At 40.8% G+C, this 19,254-nt stretch overlaps 1 protein-coding gene across 1 annotated transcript in view; it reads right to left on the reverse strand.

Annotated features, from left to right (window-relative positions):
- Window positions 1-19,254, reverse strand: part of CENPE (centromere protein E) — a 73,074-nt gene that overhangs the window by 13,381 nt on the left and 40,439 nt on the right. Inside the window, exons 29-35 of the mRNA XM_077815093.1 lie at window positions 18,159-18,302; window positions 15,496-15,717; window positions 13,234-13,455; window positions 10,040-10,189; window positions 9,549-9,770; window positions 3,593-3,793; window positions 3,360-3,506 (exon numbers count right to left, since the gene is read on the reverse strand). Coding sequence (XP_077671219.1) covers window positions 3,360-3,506; window positions 3,593-3,793; window positions 9,549-9,770; window positions 10,040-10,189; window positions 13,234-13,455; window positions 15,496-15,717; window positions 18,159-18,302 — 1,308 coding nt within the window. The remainder of the gene's footprint in view (window positions 1-3,359; window positions 3,507-3,592; window positions 3,794-9,548; window positions 9,771-10,039; window positions 10,190-13,233; window positions 13,456-15,495; window positions 15,718-18,158; window positions 18,303-19,254) is intronic.

Genomic DNA, 19,254 nt, shown 5'->3' on the forward strand with positions numbered 1-19,254 from the left:
CTAAAATGATGTTAAATGTGCAGCAACAGCCAAAAAAGGAGAGGTCTTCATTGAGCTGTCTACAATTTTGCCCAGGTGTAAATTAACTGACATCTGAGGAAAAACATCATGAGTGCATGAGTAGTTCAAATTATTCCTTCCAATGTGCACCATCTTGCATGTACACATTCAAGGTTTTGAATGTTATCTATGTCAAATACATGTTTTACAGAAGCCAGTTCTATGGTAGTTTGAGGAACCACATGAGTGCTACTGCTGAAACCAAACCATCCGACACATAGTTGGCCAGCAGGTGGGATTGTTGAGCTGCGTTAAGAACAGTACTGGAAGGAACAGCAATCAGCAACATGAGAGCATCGTCACTGGAACTCAACTGTTTCGAGCAAGGTCAGGGACCAATAGCATGTGAGTGTCTGAAATCTGGTGTAAATTGGAGAAGCCCTTTGGGCCTCTCTAATGTAGTTCAGATTAACCCTGTGCACAGTTGCAGCAGAATCAGGGAAGTACAAAGGTAAGCTATAAGCCACTTAAGCCATGCATCTTCGCACCCCTGATCTATGCACATCAGCAACGCCCCAGAATCTGTCCAAGGTTTTGTACAAATGCTCCTCTCACTAGCAAGGTTTTACAGAGATTAGAAGATTATTCTGTTTTGAAAGGAGAAAGGCTTCATTAAATATGAGCTATAATTTACAAATAAAGCTAGGAGTTTTACAGAACATCAAAGTCAGAGTGCTTGTATATCAACTTTTCAGTAAAAACTATTATGAAACAGTTTTGTTCCCATAATTAAGATCAGACATTTTAACTGCAAAATTCAATTCAAGAGTCTCTCAGATTACCTGCAGACAAGCTGTTACCAGTGTTCCCAAATGGTTTGTGAGCTTTTAACCACTTCATTTTAGGACACATGTACCCCCCTCAATATTTTTATAAGACTAAAAACCCTGCTAAAAAGGACAATTTAAAATCACTTCGGATAAACTGGTTATTGACCTTTCTGTAATGGTTCAAAATGTGTTGCCTGTGTCCACTCCAACATAGCTGTGTGCACACCCCGAGCACAGTTGCCAACATTTTTTCTCTTCGTGGTATCAGTTGGCTCCAGCACCTTCTGGTGCTGTGCACACATAGTGCTGGTATAAAAGGCCCTGCCAACCTGCTCCCTTTCAATTTCTTCTTACAGACCGCCTCCGATGAGAGGGGACGGAGGGTCATTTTGGAATGGACATGTGAAACACATCTCAATAACCTTTCTGTAACTGATTGTTCAACAGTTGTTTGTTTTTTTCCCCTTCAAGTGCTTGCACATATCCATTCCAATGTAGGCGACTCCCAAGCAATTGTACAAGAGGTGAGTTTGTAGTTCAATGACAGGCTGACTGCAAGACTGCGCAGCCAGAGCCGGCTTCTTCTCTAGCCTGCTGGGTGATGGCATAATGTGTTCTGTCTGATGTCCAGGGTGCGCAATGCTGCCTCCTGTTGGTTGCTGTGAGACTTTGGAAAGAAGCAAGGAAGGTGAACGGGTTGATTAAGATGGAAAGAGTATGGTACTTTGGGAGGCGGACATGGCGTAACTTGTCTTTATGAAAAATTGCATACAGGGGGGTATGCCATAAGGGCTCCAATTTCGCTGACCTGTTGGGCAGAGGTGATAGCAACAAGAAGTGCTATGTTCATAGACAAGCGAACACAGGAGCATGTTGCCGTTGGTTCAAATAAGAGAACATAGGATGAGGCCGGCATTGGTGCCCTGTGGCAGGGGAACCACCAATGGTTCCAAAACAGTCATTACATAGGTGCTGGTCCCCATGACGTGGTGGCCAAATGTTTGGAGCCACCCCTGTACTTGGGGCTGCGGTTCCATAGGGATGGCCTGAGGAGCAGCGTGGCAGCTGTGGTGATGCAGGGGGAGTAAGATCCCACTTCCAAGTCTGATGAAGAGAACGAACTGTGGTGTAGAGACCAACGCGGTGCCATTCCCTTTAGTGCTGGCAATCAACGTTGAGGGGAAGATCGTGATGAGGCTGCCAACAGGGGTTTTCCTCTAGATGGCAGCCGCAGTACTGGGTGAAATCCTAGCGACAGCTGTTTGCCATTCATTGTCACCAGCTGTGCCAAATCCTGACAGTCTGGAGATGCTGGTACCAGTATGGAAAGCAGGTCCCTGGCTGCTGCAAATGCCTTTAGAGTCAAAGGTACCGCAAACTGGCTAGAATGCTGTCTGTCTGGAGGAGGTGGCTCCTACCCTGGTGTCAGTGGGGCTTGCAGTGGCACTGGAGCTGAAGGCATCTGATGTTGCAGTGCCATGGAGGAAGAGCGGCCAGACGTGGGTCTGGCTCTCTCCCGGTCCCCCTGTCTGCTCACCTTCAGCACCAGAAATCGGCTCTTCTCTTGGCGTTTACGGTGCTTTTTCTTAGGCACCGGAGAAGATTAGTGCAGAGATTCCTGACCCATGCCAAGTCAGAGCCTGGATCTGAGGAAGGTCTTAAAGTTGCGCCCATGAGGAGGACCTTCAGTTTTGCTTCTTGGTCCTTTTTGGTGTGGGGCTTGAAGTTCCTGCAGATTTGGCAACAGTCTTTCCCCCGAGATTCCCCCAAGCACTTGAGACAACTCGAGTGCAGGTCACTAAAAGGCACAGACTTATCACAGGAAGCGCAGAACTTGAAACCCGGTGACCAAGGCATGCCCCGGCATCAGGATGTGGATGATCCCACTAAGCATGGGGGGCATCTAAAACTAACTACTATAACTATTTACACTGAAGAAATAGAAGAGTCCCTAGGAGAAAATTTCCTGAGCAATGAGGAGTTCCAGCAACCATCACGGGCAGTAAGAAGGAACCGATGGTAGCAGGTCAGCAGGGCCCTTTATATCGGCGCTAGGAGCGTGTGGCACCAGACGGCATTGGCACTGAACCGACAGATATCACTAGGGGAAATAATTCCAGCAACTGTGCTCAGGGCATGCACATACTTACATTGGAATGGACATGTGCAAACGCTCAAAGAATTATACGTTATGTTTAAGGACACAATTTAGTTGCAGATTCAGTAACTTTACTGGACCTCTGTGACTTCTGACTTCACCTGTTAGTGCCTGCAGCCAGGGCCATGTACCCCTTTCCCCCCGGCCCGATCCTACCCTCTGGTTATTTTTAGTAAAGTCAGACAGGTCATGGGCTCCCATGAATTTCTGTTTATTGTCCATGACCTATCTGACTTTTACTAAAAATAAAAGTGACAACATCTTAACCTTAATTATGTTGTAGACAGACAAAGCTACTGCTCTAGAATTGTACCAGGGAATGAATAGTTCTACAGTTTCACACATCAGTTACCTAAGTAACTGATATTTACCTTTACTTCCAAGGCTTTTGCTTTCATGCTATCTGCATGTCTCAGTTCTGTGACATCTGGTTGTTTTGCTTGAACTGCCACATCATTCAGATTCTTCTGTTTCAATTCATATAGAGCACATTCAAGTTTTGCATTTGTTTCAGTGCACTGAAAAAATAAATGCACAAGTATAAAACTCTAATTTTACAGTCATATGACTTCTATTAGTATCTAATAGTATTTGGGACACAAACCATGTCAATATTTTTTTGCAGTTCAGTCTTGAGCAAGTCTCTCTCAGACTTTACACCTTCAAGTATTTGTTGGAGCTTATCTTTCTCTTGATTAATTGATGAAATCTGATCTTGAAGTCGGAGATAGTGATTAGTTCTTTCAGCCACTAACTGGTGTCTTTCATGCGAAACACTGTTTAATGCCTCAGTTAACTGGTTGACCTACAGAAACAGTTAAACAACATTACTATAAATTGGTCCAATTATGTATACTTTCAGTATTAGAGTAGAGTATTCACTCAATTTTGTCAAATACCGCATACAAACACCCATCCAACACCACCTTTTAAGTTGCTCCTTTCCAGGTAGGATTTAAAGATAATTAGAAACAAAAGACATTTCAGAATTAAACCTTCTCCTTCTCATAGTGATATAAGAATTGGAGCTAAAGTAATCATATCAATTTTGTGGGTTAGCATTTCCCCTTTGGAGACCTAGACTTAAATCCTGACTTGGGTCACCAGTGAAGAGGAGGTTAAAAAAAACAAAAAAACAAAAACAACCGACCTTCAGTGTACTGGATCTTCGTCTACTGCAAACTCAGAACAAATAATGAAAGGAAATAAGAAAGGAGAAGGAGGGATAGATGATTGTATAGGTTTTTATAGTTGGCTTTATTGGCCTATCTACACCAGATATTCCACTGAATGAAGCCACTACAAATGAAAAACTATTCTGTGAGCTGTGTGTCACCTGAGGAGATAGCACAAGTTGAATAGCTTGAATGTTACAGGTCAAAATGGAAGTGAAGAGGCAAAAAAGTGTATGGAGAAGCTATACTAGTGTTGCTTTGACTATTCCTGGCTCTTTGGTCCTCCCATGGAGTACCTGTGTGATGTTATATGATTGAAATGAGACCATGTATATCATTGATGCTACCACTGTTAGACAATTGCAACAAATCTTGTACAAAGTATGTATGTCATATAAAAACTGTTAATAGAAAAGTTATGACTTGCTAAATATTATCTATTTAAATCCAGTTATCACTGTATCTGAAGTTATGAATACTGGCTATGTACCTGCATCACAATTGTCTTTTCTCCTGGGGTAACACCCACAAGATAGTTTATATCCAGTCTAGACAGCACATTGTTAATGGACTATTCAAGTTCCATGGCCCATCAAAGACACTTTGCTGTCAATGCGCCATAGAAGAAACTCATTCTGCCCAGATGGCTCTTCCTGCAGACGGTCTCAGACTCCAAGGGGCCAATGTCTACCCCCTGAGAGTCATCAAGCTTTGCAAGGACATGTGATATACTCAAGTGACCCTGGACTCCACCTTGTGCCAGTAACTTTCCACAGACTGGACTGTGAGCTTTGTTTGAAATAGAAAGTTTCCAGGCACATGGCAAAGGGCATAAAAGACCCCAGGAATACCTCCGTTTTGCCTCTTTCCTGCCCTGATTCTTTGAACTGTGGATTTACAACATTGGACTGCAGACCTTCCAATCTTTTGGAAGTTGCCAGAGCAACTTTACAAGTCGGCAGTCTAACATCACTGCTATAAACCTGATGTAAGGATATTGCCATTATTGAATCATTTTAACTCTCCTTTTCTTTTATTAATAAATCTTTTGATTTTATTTACTAAAGGATTGGCAGCAGCATGATTATTGGGCAAGATCTGAGTTATATACTGACCTGGCCAAGTGCTTCATCTTTTGAGATTGGAAGGACCCTATATTAGATGAAATTGGCTTTCAGTAACCACTCATCATAAAGTCCAGTGGTTACGGTAGTGAGACAAGGGCTGGGATGCCTAAGGAGACTGTCTTTCTGATTTCTTAACCAGTGTGATAAGACAGAAGTTTACTTTTGTTACTGGCTTAGAATAAACTAATGATAAAATAACCACCAGTTTGGGGTGAGTCTGCCCTATTTCTCAGCAGTTTGTCCTGAATCTGGCACTCTCAGTTGTGACCCACTGAGGCACTAAGACACCGTGATTAATAGATTTTTGAAATGCCTGAAGGAGGAAAAACAAAAAAATCACATTTTCCTCACAGTGCCTTCTTAAATTTGAATGGGTAAAAATATAGAAATATACAAAAATGTATTGATCTGCCATTAACATTGGTATAGTTTTGCCTTCACAAGGAAGTACAGTAACTCCTCACTTAAAGTTGTCCCGGTTAACGTTGTTTCATTGTTATGTGGATGATCAATTAGGGAACATGCTCATTTAAAGTTGTGCAATGCTCCCTCATAACGTTGTTTGGCAGCCGCCTGCTTTGTCCACTGCTTGCAGAAAGAGCAGCCTGTTGGAGCTAGCTGGTGGAGGCTTGGAACCAGGGTGGACTGGCAGACCCCCTATCAGCTCCCTGCTCCCCTACATTCCCTGTGCAGCAGCCACCCAAGCAGGTTATCAGTTGCCAGGCAGTTCAGCTGTCCCTCCCCACACTGCCTTGGAGATGCTCACGGGAGCTCACGGGGAGAGAGGTGCTAACGTTGGGGTAAAGGAGTGGGAGGGGGACACCCCATCTTCACCGAGCAAGGGAGGGACACAATAAGGCTCAGGATGGAGGGAGCTTGCTGGCAGCAGCTGCTGTCTCAACTTGCTGATCTACTTAAAAAGGCAATGTCCTCAGAGTGGGGTCAGCGTACTTAAAGGGGCAATGCGCGTCTCTCACACACTCGGTGTGTCTCTCTCTGTCATGCTGTCTCCCCTCCCTCAATTTGTGCTGCCTTGTAAAGTGTGAGGCTACATTAACAACAATGTGTTAACCCTTGAGGGCTCAGCCAAGTGCTAGCTCATCATTTAGCAGTAAGGCATTCCCTGGGAAATATCCCACCCTCTTCCATCCTCTGACTTCACCACCTCAACCAAGCTTCACAATCATCTTTGTGGTGTACAGTATTAATTTGTTTAAAAGTTATACTGTGTATATAAAATATAGTCTTGTCTGGCAAAAGTTTTTTTCCCTGGAAACTAACCCCCCACTATTTACATTAATTCTTATGGGGAAATTGGATTCACTTAACATTGTTTCGCTTAAAGTAGCATATGTTCAGGAACATAACTACAACGTTAAGCGAGGCGTTACTGTATACTTGTGCTTTGGATTAGAACAGTTCTTAGCTGCAAGCATCCTTATTTCTAGTAATGTCTCCTCTACCTCCCTGATAGGTTGTCCTCTCCTCACCTACTGAGTGCAGCTTAAATATTTGAAAGTTGACACTGGGGACATTAGTCCTACCAACCTGATAAGTGATTCCAAAGCTGTATAAGATTCTTAAACCAGAGGAAAAAAATTAGAAACTTCAGTCTGTTCCTAGTATGAGGTCAGGTCTCAAAATCCGATTCCCCATCCCCCAACGTATCCACATCACCCAGAGAAAAAAGGAATTAGCTTAACTTGAAGTCTTTATTGAGACAGCTTTCAGGAGTAGCAGTCGTGTTAGTCTGTATCCACAAAAAGAAAAGGAGGACTTGTGGTACCTTAGAGACTAACAAATTTATTTAAGCCTTCATGAGCATCTGATGAAGTGAGCTGTATTTATTTATGCTCAAATTTGTTAGTCTCTAAGGTGCCACAAGTCCTCCTTTTCTTTTTATTGAGAGAGTTAACTGGCATTGGGCAAGATGGATTGGTAGACACATTTTACAAGAAGTTAGTAAGTAAGAATTTTTCCACTCATATTAACTCCACTAGTCTTCCAGCATGGGGTGTAGTGATGGGGGGGGGGGGAGGGAGGGAGGAGGAAGTGGAAGGAGGTGTAAAGAAGACCTAGAAAGTGATCCCTCAAGAGCCATCAGGGATTTAATTGAGGCCCACCTGATTAGAGAACCCCTCTCACAAAAAAGAAGCACCTGCAGATGTTTGAAGGTTGTCCTTGTAGCACCAGACAGCCACACTGTGGCCTTGCATCATTTCCACTAAGTCTGAATTACATGTCCTTTGTACAGTAGCCTTTGCTGCCCATTGTTTCCTGATGCTTTGTATGCTTATGCTAAACACCACCCAATCCATCTGCCAGTCAAAGTTTACCAATGGCTTTACCTTTTGCACTGTAGGTGATAAACAAATACTGATTTCTTGTACTTCTTGGTATGACTGAGTTAAACATAAGGGTGTGAAGAGTATATAAAATGTGTCAAACTTTTGAGGGGATTCTGGACCAAGAAAAAAAGGTAGGCAACTTGCAGTGAAGTGCTGGAATATGGGACTCTAAGCAGTCTGGCAACTAAGATTTGAGGGTCTGCAGTGACTCTTTGCAGGCATGCCTCAGAGTGTGAATAGTGCTCAAACTTTGCTTTCCTAGGCTGGCCTGCCATTTTAGAGTGGAATAAGAATCCAGTTTTGATTTAATTTAATCTTCAACTAACAAAATGCCAATGGAAAACAGCTGTAAGTAATATTTAGACAATGTAAACAATTATACAAATGCTAAATGTTCTACAAACAAGACTGACTTGTATCCCAGGGATATAGTGAGAAGTACTCATCAGTATTTTACAGATGGGTGATGTACGGCAGTGGGACAAAGCAAGTTGCCCAAGGCCCTACAACAAGTCAGTACCACCCCGAAGTTCCTGATTCGAGTCACATATTAATCCTATTGATCATGTGTTCTCTCCAAGTGGTCTTTAAAATGTCTTTACTTTAATAAAAATAAAAGGCATTTATAGTGCAGTATTATAATTAATCCTCCGAGACACTGCAAATAAGTATCTACATGATACAACCCAACTGACTTAAAATAGACTTCATTAGGTGGACTGGACACCTCAGAAGACTAAACAGGCTTCCAGCATGCCTGCTATTATTGACAGAAATCAAGGTGATGTCATTAATGATCTGAAGTTATTACTGAACACCTATCTGGTGGTCTGACCCTAATTCGGGACAAACAGTATCCACACAATTTGTATTCATAGATTAAAGCCAAAAAGGATCATTGCGATAATTTAGTCTGAACTCCTGTTTAACACAGCCCGTAACAAAACTTTCAAAATAAGTCAAAGTATATATTTTGGAAAAATACCCAATCCTGATTTAAAATTTGGCAGTGATAGAGAATCCACCAGGATCTTTGGTAAATTGTTCCAATGATAAATAAATCTCACTGTCAAAAAAGTTATGCATTATTTCCAATCTGAATTTGTCTACCTTCAGCTTCCAGCCATTAGATCATGTCACACCTTTCACTGCTGGACTGAAGAGGCCATTATTAAATATTTTTTCCATATGTAGGTCCTTATACACTAATTGATTCACCCTTTAATCTCCTCTTTGTTAAGCTTAATAGATGGGCTCCTTGAGTCTATAACTATTCTAATTGGCCATCTCAGTAGAGGGCCCGCAATGAATGTTTGCGCACGAAAACTGAAATAGCCTAATTTTAAAGGATGGTCTCTCCACAACAGTGATGGGAAACTTCTGCCTGGCCAGTATGTGTTTTGTAGATGAAAGAGAGTGCTTTAGCTCCTAGTGCTACACATCTGCCACTTATAAACACTAAACTCACTTAATGAAAAGAAATGAAGTGAATATAAAACTCACTGATGTTTTAAAATCAATTTAACTTCTGTATATTGCCCTATTCTGCAGCTTAAGTGAATACCTGAAAATACAGCCTCAAACAAAGTATTTCTGAAAGATTATTCATAAGCACATTTCAACACACCTTACCATAGCAGTGTATAAACTTCAAGTTCACGTTTCATTGTAATGGACGCTCCACATTTCCACATACCTTAAGCCTACCACACATTTAAGTTATCACCAATCCTTTCACTCAGGCATTGAGCCCTAGATAAAGATGAAAGCATCTATTGTGATCTTAAAAGCACAATTACTATTAACATAGGTATTGGTGTCAGATGCCTCTAGGCCTATCAGGAGGGCTACAAGAATCAAACGCTACACATTTACAAATATTTTTACACTTTACTCAACACTTGCTGTACCTTCTCCACGCTTCCATGAAGGTCCACCTCGAGTTTGTTCTTCTCTGCTCTAACAGTCTCCAGCATGTGCTGGAGTTTGTCTCTTTCTGCTGTTAATGAGGAACTTTGTTCCTCCAGTTGCTGAATACGTTCATTCTCACCCTCTGTCCTTTCTCTCAGTTCATTCAGCAATTGATTTCTTTCGCCAGAGGCTAGGTTTAATTCTTCATTCAACATTTTTATCTATAAAATCATCAAAAAAAGAATACATACAACTTTGTAAAAACCAAACCAAGTTACAGTATCCCCCAAATTTACTACTCTAATAAGCTATAGGAAATGGCACTGTGAACAAATTCAGGCAAACATTCAGTCATAACATCTAACAATAGGTAGAGTGAACAGGAGTTTTATCTCTAGTAAATTATAGGAAGTAACTTAGTGGATAAGTGTTCTTTATCCTGGAAAGGAAAGCTAGGCAGCAGTCCTTGCTTTCTTGGCATCATACTTGCCTTTTCTTTTAGTTGTGTTGTTTCTTCTGTTAGTTTTTCTTCAGTCTTCAACAACTCCCTTTCCCTCTCTACCATCAAGTTCTTCTGGGTATCAACCTGCTTTTCCAGCTCCTCATGTAGATTTTCTATTTCTGCCTGAATTTTTACAGACTGAAACACAAGAATTACATGATGATATTTAAGAGACTTCCTTGTAGTCTACCAGTATGGAACTACAAAGATAAACAATTGTGCTCATTTTAGGGGTTCTGAAAGAGAAAAGTCAGCATACTCATTAAGTCTGCTGTTTGGAAACCCTGAAAATTCAGTTTATTCTCAACTGACACCTCCCACCCTAAGTTCCTCTAGGAATTCCAAAAGGACATTGATTCATTTTGCAAATACAATCCTAGCTAATTTTGCAAGGCAAGTGAGGACAGGGATAGTGACCGGAAAAGAGTATGCCTAGACTAGGAAGGATGATAGATAAGAGGTTACTTATCCAATTGTTCTCTGTAAGTATCAGAAGAGATAAAAAAATTTTTGATAATTTTCTGTTAGTCGCTTCTCTAAATTCATTACAAAAGTGGATAGTACTGCTTACACATGGAATTTGAAGGTTGTTACTGGAAGCTCTAGGACTAAGTCTTGGCCTTCAACTCAGTCACCAGCATTTGTAGAGCAACATCTTGAAATTAAATTAACTAACCTTATGGCATCTATATGTTTAAGTCTGAAATAGTTATCTAAAAGGAATTTGTTACAAACTGTATTTCGGTCATTTGCCAGACCACCCAGCTGGGTTGAAGGAGAGAAGCAGGATAAAATCATATACGAAATTTCTCATTCTGATGCACAATTTCTCTTTATTCATCACTAATGGGAAGTAGCAAGCAGTGATTCCCAGAAATGGGGTGGGAAGGTTAACAGGCATTATGGTGGAATAACAGGTAGAAATAGAAGTACATACACATACATACATAGCAAAACCTTTATAATTTAAGAAATAATCTGTGAATGAATCCAGTAGCCCCTTCCTAACAAAGGATGCATCTACAAAGGAATTGAAGTGTACTCTGCAAAGTCTTTCTTGGACCATGCTCCGACACCCCCTACTTCCAAAATGCCACTAGGGACTCTATATAGGGAGTTCTGATTCCAGGGATGTTCTTCCAGATGCTTACAGATCCATACCAACTGGTGTAGGATTTCAATTTCTCACCTGCAGCGATGCCAAGGCCCTGGCCTTTTGGATAGAATGAGATCAACGTGCTACAATTGTCACATGTGCTCAATAGGTTTGATATATATTTTTGGAGCTCTAAGAAGGCCCTCTGATGCCACAAACTTCCAAAGGGGTGCAAAGGACTGGAACAAAATGGGAGAAATATTTCACAGGAATTGTGGAAAGAAGAATTTATTTTGGGTCAAAAGATTTCTGGAGCTATGACAATCTTCCTCACAACAGAAGCAGTGTGGTTTTGATATAGATAGAACTTATTCTACACCCTGCCATTAGGACTAGAGAGGCTAGGCATACACTTGTCTAATCCATCATCTTGACAACTGATTTTATGGGGAGTCTGATGTGCCTACCTAAAAGAACACTGCTAGGGCCTGTTACCCACCTTCTATAGTTCTTGGTTATGGGACTCCAATCAACCATCCCAGAGAAACTAGTGTAGTGACATCACCAGAACTTGTTTATTACAATAACATATACAGGCCAGGTTCCCACTGAGCCAGGCACTGAACAAACAAAGATTTGTTTCTCCTTAGCCTAGAAACAAAATACTACCAGTTCAATGAACAAAGTTTCCTGATTGAGTTCTGTCTAGGTAGCATAAAGCAACAGTGAGCCAAAGCTAACAAAATTCTTGTGTTCAACATCCCATTTTATTAACACTAGGTAGCACAGACCCAGATGAAGAAGGGGTCCCTGCTTCTAGAGATCTGATCTTTTCTGCAGGTGCAATGGATGTTTCTTGACTGTCTATCAAACCCAAACAAGTGCCTTCTAGGCCAGTGGAGGAATTCAGCTCTCTTTTCTCTATCCTTTATGTGAACTGCCTTGAAAGGCAGCAGATTTGTCTTTGCCCTGTAAATTATTTCCATTTCTAGCAAGAGGCTTTGAACTGTGGTTACACCCTGGTTTTGGATAGAAGATAAACAGTTCATGCTTTGATATGATAAACTAATCTCCAACAGGATGTAGGATCAAACATGTCCTAAAGGCAAGTTATTCCATAACTGCCCCCTAAGTCATCGTTTCCTGTACCTTTCTCTGAAGCAATAGGTACTGGCCACTGTCAAACGGCATACTGAATTCCACTGGCCATTGGTTTGACCTCATCTGGTTATGTCTATGTTTTTATTCATACGCACATCCGAGAGCAGTTAAACTGATCTAAAAGGATGTGTACTTGAGCTTTTGTACGTTAGTCTTCCAGGCGTGCTCCCCATCCTGTGACACTTGCTTCGATAGTAAGTTGGAAGGGAATGGAGAGACAATTAGATTGGCTGTCAGCATGTTAGTTGTTTATACCTGCCCACAAAGTAACATTTGGACGCAAAGTGTGGGTGACACACCTAGTTTTGCATTGCATCTGGCAAGTGAGTGCGTGTCCTCAAAAGAACATTCTGAAGACACACCCTAATGAGTCCCATTCATAGGGCACTGATGCACAGCACCAGCAATCCCAATTGCTAGAGACAATTGGCTATGGATGTCCACTACCAGGAAATAACTGATGTAATGAACTATTGGATCTTTTTGGTAAAAATTTTACTACCATGCTAAAGATGTACAGAATCATGCCTGTTTTCACCCTGGGTGAACTGCATAGATGAGAAGCATTACCTGTTGGTCATGAATAAGGAGAGAAGCTGTGCAGCTGCAGAAGTGTTCATAAACATCATTTCAACACAAACCTTAGCGTATCACTATATTTTCCAGTCTGTGTCTCACTATAATGGATTTTCCACAATTTTACATACCTTAAGCCTGCCACACCTTTAAGTTTCCACCAATGCTTTCAATTAGGTATTGAGCCCTAGATAAAAATGAAAGCATCTCTAACTACTGCATTCTTAAAAGCACAATTACTATTAACATAGGTATTGGTGCCAGATGCCTCTAGGCCTATCGGGAGGGCTGCAAGAACAAAACACAACACACTTAAATGTTTTTACACTTTACTCGACACTTGCTGTACCTTCTGATTGCTTTCATGAAGGTCCACCTCGAGTTTGTTCTTCTCTGCTCTAACAGTCTCCAGCATGTGCTGGAGTTTGTCTCTTTCTGCTGTTAATGAGGAACTTTGTTCCTCCAGTTGCTGAATATGTTCATTCTCGCCCTCTGTCTTCTCTCTCAGTTTACTCAGCAATTGATTTCTTTCACCAGAGACTAAGTTTAGTTCTTCATTCAACTTTTCTATCTATTAAAAACATCAAAAAAAGAATACATACAACTTTGTAAAAACCAAACCAAGTTACAGTATCCCCCAAATTTACCACTCTAATAAGCTACAGGAAATGGCACTGTGAACAAATTCAGGCAAACATTCAGTCATAACATCTAACAATAGGTAGAGTGAACAGGAGTTTTATCTCTAGTAAATTATAGGAAGTAACTTAGTGGATAAGTAAAGGAGTACTTGTGGCACCTTAGAGACAATGGGTGTTACCAAAGCAAAACTATTTCCCCATGTTTATTCCCCCCCTACTGTTCCTCAGACGTTCTTGTCAACTGGTGGAAATGGCCCACCTTGATTATCATCACTACAAAGGGTCCCCGCCCCGCACTCTCCTGCTAGTAATAGCTCACCTTTCCTGATCACTCTCGTTACAGTGTGTACGGTAACACTCATTGTTTCATGTTCTCTGTGTATATAAATCTCCCCACTGTATTTTCCACTGAATGCATCCGATGAAGTGAGCTGTAGCTCACGAAAGCTTATGCTCAAATAAATTTGTTAGTCTCTAAGGTGCCACAAGTACTCCTTTTCTTTTTGCGAATACAGACTAACACAGCTGCTACTCTGAAACCTGTCATTAGTGGATAAATATTCTTTATCCTGGAAAAGAAAGCTAGGCAGCAGTCCTTGCTTTCTTCGTATCATACTTGCCTTCTCTTTTAGTTGTGTTGTTTCTTCTGTTAGTTTTTCTTCAGTCTTCAGCAACTCCCTTTCCCTCTCTACCATCAAGTTCTTCTGGGTATCAACCTGCTTTTCCAGCTCCTCATGTAGATTTTCTATTTCTGCCTGAATTTTTACAGACTGAAACACAAGAATTACATGATGATATTTAAGAGACTTCCTTGTAGTCTACCAGTATGAAACTACAAAGATAAACAATTGTGCTCATTTTAGGGGTTCTGAAAGAGAAAAGTCAGCGTACTCATTAAGTCTGCTGTTTGGAAACCCTGAAAATTCAGTTTATTCTCAGCTGACACCTCCCACCGTAAGGTCCTCTAGGAATTCCAAAAGGACATTGACTCATCTTGCAAATACAATCCTAGCTAATTTTGCAAGGCAAGTGAGGAAAGGGATAGTGACTGGGAGAAAGTATGCCTAAAGTAGGAAGAATGATTGGTGAGAGGTTGCTTATCCGATTATGGTCATGTCTATGTTTTTGTTCAGACACACACCTGAGAGCAGTTAAACTGATCTAAAAGGATGTGTACTTGAGCTTTAGTAAGTTAGTCCTCCAGGTGTTCTCCCCATCCTGTGACACTTGCTTCGATAGTAAGTTGGAAGGGAATTGAGAGTCAATTGGATTGGCTGTCAGCATGTTAGTTATTTATACCTGCCCACAAAGTAACATTTGGACACAAAGTATGGGTGACACACCTAGTTTTGCATTGCATCTGGCAAGAGAGCGCATGTCCTCAAACGAACGTTCTGGAGACACACCCTGATGAGTCCCATTCATAGGGCACTGATGCACAGCACCAGCAATCCCAATTGCTAGAGACAATTGGCTATGGATGTCCACTACCAGGAAATAACTGATGTAATGAACTATTGGATCTTTTTGGTAAAAATTTTACTACCATGCTAAAGATGTACAGAATCATGCCTGTTTTCACCCTGGGTGAACTGCATAGATGAGAAGCATTACCTGTTGGTCATGAATAAGGAGAGAAGCTGTGCAGCTGCAGAAGTGTTCATAAACATCATTTCAACACAAACCTTAGCGTATCACTATATTTTCCAGTCTAGGTCTCACTATAAAGGATTTTCCACAATTTTACATACCTTAAGCCTGCCACACCTTTTAAGTTTCCACCAATGCTTTCAATTAGGTATTGAGCCCAAGATAAAGATGAAAGCATCTCTAACTACTGCATTCTTAAAAGCACAATTACTATTAACATAGGTATTGGTGCCAGATGCCTCTAGGCCTATCGGGAGGGCTGCAAGAACAAAACACAACACACTTAAATGTTTTTACACTTTACTCGACACTTGCTGTACCTTCTGATTGCTTTCATGAAGGTCCACCTCGAGTTTGTTCTTCTCTGCTCTAACAGTCTCCAGCATGTGCTGGAGTTTGTCTCTTTCTGCTGTTAATGAGGAACTTTGTTCCTCCAGTTGCTGAATACGTTCATTCTCGCCCTCTGTCTTTTCTCTCAGTTCACTCAGCAATTGATTCCTTTCACCAGAGACTAAGTTTAGTTCTTCATTCAACTTTTCTATCTATTAAAAACATACAAGGAATACATATTGTAATTTTGTTTGGTTTACAAACTTTCATATAAATAGTACCCCCCAAATTTTACCATTCAGGTAAAAGTTACAGGAAGCAGCATGGTGAACAGATGTAAACATTCAGTCAAAGTCTAAAAATAAATGTTACCTCTCTTTTTCTTTATAAACACATAATCAAGTTGCTACACCAGATTACCCTTTGAAATTTAACTAGTATTGATAGCCCAACAAAAACATTTACACACAGTGGGCAAGGCGTTTTTCTGTGACTTAATGTCTTTGCCATATTCTGAAGGAGACAGAAGGTTGGTGAGGTAATCTTTTATTGGATTGACTTCCCTTGCGGGTGGAGAGAGAGAGACACACACAAGCTTTTGAGCTTATACAGGAGCTATTCTTCAGGTCCTTCAGGTTCAGAAGTCAGTCCAATAAAAGGTATTACCTTGTTGGGAGAGACTTGGACTTGACATGACCCGCCCCCAGTCATCTTGTATGCTCAGCCACTATAAATTAGAAACAAAAATCTATAGTCACGAAAATTTGGCCTTGGCTTAGGCAGATAAAACAAAATGCCAGCTGCAACATTACTAAGAGGGATAGATACAACTTGAGTTTCAGCAAGTTTTTTACTGGTGTCTGTGAGGGTTTCTTGGTGGAAGTTGCTTTTGAGGATAAGTAAAAAGTATGAGGTGTAGCTGTTGCTAGGGAAATAGCCCATTAGGGGTTATTTTGAGAAATTAGAGAGAATATTTGAAAGAGTAGGGAGTCACAATCTACTGCTGATTAAACATTCCTACCCTGAGAGTGCATCCCACCAACAAGCATACAAGTCATAAAAATAAGCAGACCTTGAGATGTTTTAACAAACTTTGAAAAATGCAAAAGATATATGGGTAGGCAGGTCCTAGGCACGTGAACCTCTGTATAGTCATATTATGTAAAATAATTGGTTCATATTTTTTAATAGGTACGTTTTGAGTGAAATAATTGGTTAAGGTACAGATTAAAAAACTCTCATTTTAATTACACAAGAATCAGAAGAAAAGTTTGTTGGAATTTAACTCTGGGAGACAGCTCAAGAACAAACTGCTAGACCTCTGATACACTGCATGACACCACACTTGTGCAGAAGCCGGAGCCCCAGACAATTTGATCCTGACTGGCCATCAGGAGAACTCCGTCCGCTTTACGGAGTTGTGATCATTGGAATGCTTGGCATGTGCATTCTGTTGCTTAATTGCTAATAAATATAGATTAAGGGTATTACTGTGTGAAGGCTCTTTCATTGTGAAAAGGTCCCACTAACCCATAGAGGGCCACTGGACCTGCGGAAAGGAGAGGGGCTCTAAATTGTTCAGGTAACCACCTCACCCACCTTTTCTCTCTAGTAACCATGTTGGTTCCAGGATATAACACCACTGCATATTCTGAAGGAATGAAGTTTCAGAATCGAAAGGAAGGAGAAAAAAGAGTCAGATACCCAAGTTCATGTTCAACTGTTTTATACTGAACTGATCTTTTTTGGAGTGTTTCTCTCCTGTCCATTGTCCTAACCACATCTGACCTCTGAGGAGCTAACTAGAAGATATCACCCTTGCTGCAGGATACAGTCTCCAAGTAGGAAGCTGCCAAGTAGGTATACTTCACTACAGACAGTCACTTTTAACTCTCAGCACCATGACATTTTTACCTTTAAAAAGAATGAGGGCTAAGTACTTCCTATCTCTTGTTCTACAAGGTCCTTTGGAAACAAAAGTTCCCTTTTGAAGGAATGGATGTATCTTTTGTGAGCATGAGCACTGATGCACTGGCATCTGATTGCCTGCACTATAATTACAGTTTTGTTATGCTTTTGTTCAATCTTAGTCTTATCTTTGAGGACGTAGTCAGAATAGAAACTACTAGGTGACACAGGATGAGAGTCCTTAAACACCAGGAAGATATTTTCCCTGGGATAAGGGCCATTCTTTTGTCTGGTTTAACGTTAGACACTACTTTTTTCCTCTCTGAAACTTCTTGTAAGCAACAGATTTATTTATATTTTTATATATGGCTAAGAAACATAAGAATGAAAGTTTTCATTTTTGTGCTTCTTAACCAAGTGCCCATAGTTCATGTCATCTGTGGGTGACACCTCAATCATTTTCATGACACACTGACAGCAAACTCAGGATTTGGATCTTTCTATATGAGCAAGCAGGAAGAGTTGCCAAGGTATCAGGATGAAGACAGTTGTGAGGCAGATATTCAGGACTGCCCAGCATCCAGCCAGCTCCCATTGTCCTGAAAACATGCCAAGGACTTTTGAACCTCGCCCATAAGAAGTTCTTAGTACTAGCAAAGATAACCAAAAAGCTACTTGTCCGGTATGTTGCGTAAGTGTTCTTTATCCTGGAAAGTAGTCCTTGCTGTCTTGCTACAGTACTTGCCTTCTCTTTAAGTTGTGTTGTTTCTTCTGTTAGTTTTTCTTCTGTCTTCAACAACTCCTTTTCTCTCTCTACAATCAAATTCTTCTGGGCATCAACCTGCTGTTTCTGACATTTCAGCTCCTCCTGTAGATTTTCCATTTCTGCCTGAATTTTCACAGACAAGCACAAGACATTACATGATACTTATAAAGTGACTTCGCTGTATTCTATCAAATTGGAACGGTAATCACAACTGTTCAAGGGTTCTAAAAGAGAACATACCTATTAAGTCTGTTATTTGAAAGCCATGAACATTCAGTTTAGCCTCTATCGATACCTCCCACCTCTAAGGATTCCAAAAGACATGGGTGGCTCTCTTTCTGGAAATGTAATCCTTGCCAACTTCAAAAGGCAAATAAGAACATAGATGTGCAATTAAGACAGACTAGTAAATTTGGGTATGAGGAGGTTGCCTTTCAGATGGTTTTCTGAATATAATAGAAGAGATTGCTGAGTCCATGCTTAGTGACCACAGCAAGAATTTTCTCAAGCTCAATATTCTAAAGCTGGGTAAGTAGCAAAGAATCCCACACGGTACACTTCATGGAACAGGTATGTATGTACTTACAATTGCTGTTCTATTAAGATCAATATCTGAATGGAAGAATAATTTGATTACTTGGGTCTATGCACTTGCACCTGTAGTGTGTACAAAAGTATTTCAGCGCTTTAAAGCTTGAAGCCATTAAGATCCATCAGGAGTTCTAGTCTGCTACCCTACTGAAATACTTGGGATACTTCAATTCCCCAAGTAGTCAGGGTACTAGCATTCCTGTTATAATCAGTGATTCCAGTTCAGTCTTTGGTAAGTTTACTGAAAACCTATATTCCTGACCAGAGTTTATTGAACTTATAGAAAATAGCTTCACCTTGCAAATGATGAAAATCAGATTCTGAAGTTAATGGAAGCAAAATAACAAGCCTTTCACGAATACCTGCTTCCAGACAAGGTAGGACTGATGAAGCCAGGTACAACACAATCACAGATAAAATAGAGCATCAGCTTTGGCATCTGCTGCATACATATGCTGTGCTTTGAGAGACCATGGCATTGTTT

This window comes from Eretmochelys imbricata, chromosome 4 (genome assembly GCF_965152235.1).
Source record: "Eretmochelys imbricata isolate rEreImb1 chromosome 4, rEreImb1.hap1, whole genome shotgun sequence".
In the NCBI taxonomy this organism is placed as follows: Eukaryota; Metazoa; Chordata; order Testudines; family Cheloniidae; genus Eretmochelys; species Eretmochelys imbricata.